At 42.4% G+C, this 6,725-nt stretch overlaps 1 protein-coding gene across 1 annotated transcript in view; it reads right to left on the reverse strand.

The window, feature by feature from the left end:
- Positions 1-190: 190 nt before the first annotated feature.
- SSU72 (SSU72 homolog, RNA polymerase II CTD phosphatase) overlaps positions 191-6,725 on the reverse strand; it is a 74,171-nt gene continuing 67,636 nt past the window's right edge. Inside the window, exons 4-5 of the mRNA XM_006018821.3 lie at positions 4,174-4,292; positions 191-2,392 (exon numbers count right to left, since the gene is read on the reverse strand). Of these exons, the coding sequence (XP_006018883.1) occupies positions 2,291-2,392; positions 4,174-4,292 (221 nt within the window). The 3' untranslated portion in view covers positions 191-2,290. The remainder of the gene's footprint in view (positions 2,393-4,173; positions 4,293-6,725) is intronic.

Raw genomic sequence — 6,725 nt, forward strand, 5'->3', positions numbered from 1 at the left:
ACGATATAATCTGCTAGAACAGCAGCTTCACATTTTGTAGAAGTGAACAATCTGGGTCAAACTACTAAAGTTTCTATACATTAATCTACACTTAATGGCTACAGTCGGGATTCTCTTCTACAGTTGTACACATAGATAGTGTTGTGAGCGTGATAGATTTTGATTCCACAACACTTTATATACAGACACACACTTAAAGCAGAAGCTACCAAAACCCATGTTTATTGACACATGTCCAATAATATCCTCTGTTTAGACTTTTCTTGCAACAACAAAGAGTGTTTAAAATGAAGCAGATCACTTCAACACTAGATCTCCTGGACGGAGTGGTAGAAAACAATCCTACCTCACCTCTATTCGGTCTCTGGAAATTAGTCCGGATGATGGGAGGGATGCACGGCATGTCTCATTCTTAAAGGGATCCGTCTCTAGGCAGTTCAGCCCTTCCAGAGTCATTTTGCCCTTCCGTCTTTGATTGCAAATATTCTCACAGCAACCAGCTATGATGTCACAAACCAACAAATAAGCAGCAGACAAAGTTCAGTGAAGTCCTGCCTTTAAGGAAATAGCCTCAAGGAACAAAATGCACCAGATGAGAAGACAAACACAACATGTTTTTGCTTAACAGATACCCTCTTTTAACTCCCCTCCCTCCAACATTTTAGACACCCGACATTGAAACAAGCAAGTGTCCTTTTTTTAAGATATCCGTGTTTGTTAATAAAGTAGGTAAGTGGCAGATTGTGGCATTTCCAGGAGACTTCACATATAATCTTAAGGTAATCATCCCCAGACAACCTGATTCAGGAGAACACTTAGGTACTTGCTTAGCTTCAAGCATGCACTGAAATCCCATGGAAGTCAACTTAAGTGTAACAACTCCCGTGAAATGGGTCGGGTTAAGCGATTTGTCCAAGAGCACATGATGGAAACGAAACGCAGGAGTCCCGAGTCCTACCCCAATATTGGGTTAATAAGCAGAGGTCTTCTACATTTCCTCTGCATACATCATCAGTATGGGGGACAAATCTAGTTTTCTCAAAAGCCTCTGGGTGTTTTGAAACAAGCCATACCGACCAAGGATTATTCTGGCCTTTAAACAACTAGTAGCACTTCATTTGGTAATTCCAAATTTCTATTCATCCAGTTTACTTTTCACTGTTCAGGCTTTTTCTCTCTGGCATTTCACTGTTTTGGCAATAGACTGAGACATTGCTCTTTTTATAAGAAACATGTCAGTGTCTAATGCAAGCTTGCTTTGTAACTCGCTACGTTGGAAGGGAATATTTAGACCCAAAAGACACTTCTTTAATATCTTTAAACTATTTCTATTGCTATCGAGGATCCCGTCCTTTAGACTGAAGACATCTGTTATTGTGGCTCTTAGCCACTGTAGTTTTAAGGCCTCAAAGGCTTTTTTTATACTCTCGTAGCACCCCAAGGGATACAGGGCACATAGGAAAATGAGGCACAGAACTTCAGGCCTGGATTCCTGCAATGAGGGGTTCGCAGGCAGGGCCCTATTGACTTCATTTCATCCCACAGCAGCATCAGAGATTCAGTGAGTTGCCCAAAGTCACATGTGAAATCTTTGGCTGAGCTAGGAAGAGAATCTTGATTTTTTGAGGTCCTATTCAGGGGCCTTGACTACAAGACCGTCCTCTTCAATAGGGTAATTTGTATGGAACCACCTTTTCAACGGTGCTTCGGTTTCACCACAAGAAGCAAATGCCCAATTTTCCAGCTTCTGGTGTGAAGACAAAGAGATTGGGCAGAATTGGAGATTTCCACTTTTATTGGATGCTTCCAATGTTATACCTAATAATATACAGATACTAATTTTCCATTGTTCCATTCACATCTTCACATATTCCAGCCATTCAGTCAGTTACATTAAAATAAGAAAAAAAAAAAAATACACAGGTGAAATAAAATAAATTTGTAAGCTGGAAAAATACAATATAAACTGTATCATATTCAAGAAACATTCTCTTTATAATTAAAACCCCACTTGTAACAATTAAAGTAGGATTTAAAAAAAATCTTGATTTGTATTTTTAAATAGATGGCCTTTACGTATATTTTTAATCATTTGCATATGTACAATTCAGCCAGTATCTCTGCCTGCCTGTGGCAGAATACCTGAAACATACAAACAAAACACTGAAAAGTAAAATTATTAACAAAAAAAAAAAAAGGATCAAAGTTCATCTTCCAGGAAAGTACAGTATAATCAGAACCTTACACACATGCTTCTCTCATCTGTATTAAGGCCTAAGACAGAAGTGCTTTAATAAAAGCAGACAGTGTGAAGAAAAGTCCTTCCACTTTTCTCTTCAAATTCCTGTAACAGCTCATCTATTTCGTTTTCCATATCTTCTGTGTGCTGTATCTAAGGACGAGAGCAAGAACGTATCAGTGATCAGAACCGAGCAACGCTGATGTCGTTTGCAACCCCCCTCTTTGCTAAGGGCTATTTTCCAAGTTTAAAATAGCAGGATAGATCAATTTATGCTTTGATGAAGATTTACTTGGCAATTAGGCAATAATTCCCAAAGCATCTAACACACAAAAAAGTGACATGAAGACTTAATATTTGCAAGTAATTTTGTACCACTTTGATACCAAAAAAAAAAAAAAAAGTTGATTTCACAAAACACTAGATCACAACTCCAAAAGGTCTTACACAGATCAGGCACATTTGGCCATATTTACACTGGGAACAGAACCTGGTTCAAATACAGTAGTCCCGTTCACATTAGGGCAGCTAGGCCAGGGGGACAACTTACAACCTCATTACATCCTGATCCACTTACAGCTCTGTTCCAATCAGCAGTGCGGATGGCACCCTAGCTGTATGTCAAGATTAATCCAAGCCTTCAGTTTGATTGCAAAACACAGGTCACGATCCCACCTGCACTACAGCTCCACTTCTTGGCAGGTCTATTTAGAAGGGAAACAGATGCCTGTGGCCTGTACTATGAGCAGCCTTTGGCCATTGTTTCTCTAACCAGCACAGCCAGGCATCATCTTTTGCTGCAGCGAGCATACATATAGAATTTTAATCTACAGCTTTCACCTCCTGTTCAAAAACATACTGGTGATGTCCTTACCCAGGTCAACATGGGCAACTATAATACAGAATCAAGTCTAGCCTAAGGACCTTCTTAGCAACGTATAGGGTGGCTGTGCTCCTGACATGAAGAAAACCCTCTCAAAAGGAACCAAACCAATGAGTGTTTCACACGATACGTGTAAGCAAGCCCAGGAAACTTGGAAGCTGAGTTGCACCATCAAGCCCACAATAGGTTTGTGCATCCAAAAAGGATCATAGCAGAACAGAATGGACAGGCCAGCGGGCAGAATTACCAGTCTGCCACGACTGTGGAATATTCAGGCTCATTAGCTTAAAACCCTCTAAAAAGGTGAACAATATTTCTCTGTGCCCGAAATGGACTTCTCTGGAACAGAATGCATCAACCAGCTCATGCATTGCTGGCTCCATGAAGCCTCCTTCCAGGTGGTAGGTTTAAGAATTGTAAGGTAGAAAATGGAAGGGTCTAACTGAGACTTCTCCCACAGACACAAACAAGGGATTATTTTAGGCAACTTGTGCAAGATATTTTCCACCTATTTGTAATGACTCAGAACATGACATGTAAACATCAGTCATTCATAATAAGAACCACTTTTATAAAGGGACAGTTCTACTAAATGGAAATAGTCTATGCATGTGTAGTGAGTGCAACATTGGCATATCCAGGGCTTGATGTTTAATAAGTGCCAACGCATCCAGTGCTGTGCAATATTGCATTTAAACAATAGTAGCTAAGAGCACTGAGTATTCGTCAAGCACAAGTATCATGGCTAATTATATATTTGCTTTGAACATTCTTTTTCCCCCCTAAAAAAACATTAATTCAATGATGATTCATCCATGTAGACTCATCAGCGCCAAAGAAAAATCCCAGGGAAAGATTTTGGAAATGATGTTGACATGGGGTTTGATTTAGGTAAAGCTTCGCATAAAGCTTAATCATTTTCCATAGACAGCACTCTAAGGAGCGTCTTTCTTTTTATTATTTAAAGAAATCAACCAACTTGTAATCAAGTTAGAAAAAAAAAAATCAACTACGGCCCAGGCATGGATAGGAAACATGACTTTATACTTACACACTGACATAGCTCGCAGATAAGGAAAGCTCCCAGGGTTGCCTCCTCATGATTATCCTGGATGTCCACGTTGATCACATGTACTGGCTGGCACGTCTCCTGTTCTCTGGAATTTAAATCTAGTTGGGAACAGACAGAGAAGAGTGACCCTTCAGGAAAAAGCATGTTTCACACAGAATATTCCTAAGGGGAAGGTGGCAGGGAAATAAGAAAAGTGGCATCCCAATTTAGTTCTCCCTCAACCTTGTTTTAAGAGCTCAGTTCATTGTGTGGTTTTCTATTTTGTTGTGCAGAGCCCCAAGGGACTTGCGAGACAAGAGATGGACTAGAGAAATCAAATGATCAATCTGCCCTGCAAAAGGGCCATGAGAGTTTATCAGTCCAGGCAGAAGAGCTATTTGCCCAGCAGTTACTTCAATGGCCATTGAAAGACATAGGCCAAGACTGTCAACAGCGCCTTGCGACTCAGAGGTCTGATTCTTAGAGAACGCTCTGCACTCACACCATGAAGACTGGGTTGTTTACAGGTGTCTCAAGCTGGATTCCCCCCCCCCCCAACATCAAAGCATTCAGGATTTCTAGTCACTTTAGAAAATCCGGATCATAATGCATTTCATTCAATGAAAAACAAGTAGCTCTTCCCAGGTGAGCAGTTTTTGCAAGGCTGTGGATTATCTGATATTGTTGTACTTCTCTGCACTACAGGTTTCCATTAAAGTGCCCCGTATTAACAATGAGAGGCTCTCACTCCTGCCTGCCTCCTGCAACATCAGCTTGGCCAACCCGTCCAGAAACTCCACTTTAAAATTTCAGTCTCCATTCACAGCAGGAGCCACTTGGCAGACTTCAAGCTCTTTCATTTGCTATTTCTGAAGGGTGTCATCACACAGAGAAAGAGGTGCACAATGTGTGAATTAACAAGTGGTGGCCCTCTCGTCCCAACCCCTATGCAGGAAACGCTCTCTTAAAATACCAGGGTAAAGGCTGCTCTCTGATAGGATATTCATTCAGATCTCAGAGCTACTGCTCATAAAACCTATCAGTGTCATTCCAAACCAGGTCCCTTAATAAGCCCTGAGTTCTGCCACTGTTCAGATGACAAACCTGAAGCAAGTGCACAGTACTTTGTACAGCTGGCAACATGACGATGGAGGCTACGAATGCAAGCAGGAACTCTCTTCAACGTATAAGAGCCTAGATTCACATGGCTGCCCCGTGAATTTAAAGGCAACTCCCTCACCATCGTGGGAGACTGTCTAGTGAGTACAGCAAGAGGCTGGGTGCTGTTCCAGGTACTGACACTGACTCACTATTAAACCCCAAGCAAGAGCTCAGTTTCCCCATCTGTAAGATGGAGACAATACCTCCTACCTCTATGATGGATAAAAAGCGCCATGTGACGGCAAAATGTCATTACATCTATGCTGTATGGATCTCTTAAGACCCTCGCCTGTACTCCATGCTGATTTTAACACCTTGTGCTGGAGCCAAGCGCTCTGAACTTACAGGGATGGTTAATGCAGGAGTTTTTAACTCCTATGGAGTAGTAAAAGCCCAGCCTCATGAGGCAGAGTGCACAGATTATAGTGATGATAATGCTGAAAGGATTCGTTAGTAAAATAATGGAGCAGAAGCTTTGCTATGGAGCATCACAGCTTTATGCGAGTTACTTTTCTTTTTAAGGGTCACAGGAACCAGCTTTCCTTTTTTTCTCCCTACATACTCTCAGTATTCCTTGATACCACCACGCGATCTGGAGAGCGTTCGGACTATGGGGTCATTTGTGCTACAGCTTTCAGTGAGTTCACAGCCAGGCTGGTGGACAGGTGACTGTGGGCCTGTGTGGGATTTCAACCCATGGCTCGTGACTTCTGGCTTGCCTTACTTTGACCCTGCCTATGACTGTTATGGTGCAGCATGGATGGGACCAGCCAGTTTCCCAAGTAACTCATGTACTCTACATTGAATGTGGGAGGGGAAGAAGGAAGAAAAACAGTGAGGAGACGACCAAGATGTCTGGTTTGAATACTCTGCTCCTGTGAGTGTCGGGCGGGATGGGGCTACTTGGCAAGCAGGGCCCAGAAATAGGATGTCTCATATCTGCCACACGTTCCAGGGCCATTTCTGAAGCGGTCAAGAAAGACTGAGGGTAATTTGCCTGGCAGGTCATACTCACTGCCAAGAGCTGAGCCAGGGCACAGCCTAAGGGGTGGAGGGGGCAAAGCTGTTATAAATGCAGGAGTGAAGGACAGCCCTAGGGACTCTGCAGCTGATCGATGCTGAACCAAGAGACATTTCTGCTGCGAAGGCCAAGATTCAATACTGGTGTCACACGCTAGTCAGAGGAAAGCATCGTCGCAGCAAGGCCCTTCACGAGGATAATGGGTGGTTTACCATGGTGTTTTATGGATACAGAGGGAAAGCCGAGAGGGAAGCATTCATCATGCCTAGAGGCTGCTCAGGCTGTGGGATTTACAGTTGGGTATTAAACTGCAATTCTCTTTCTGAACCTAGGGAAGAGTTCAGTGAAGAAAAGATTTGTAAACTCTTTC

This window comes from Alligator sinensis, unplaced genomic scaffold (genome assembly GCF_000455745.1).
Source record: "Alligator sinensis unplaced genomic scaffold, ASM45574v1 scaffold569_1, whole genome shotgun sequence".
Classification (NCBI taxonomy): Eukaryota; Metazoa; Chordata; order Crocodylia; family Alligatoridae; genus Alligator; species Alligator sinensis.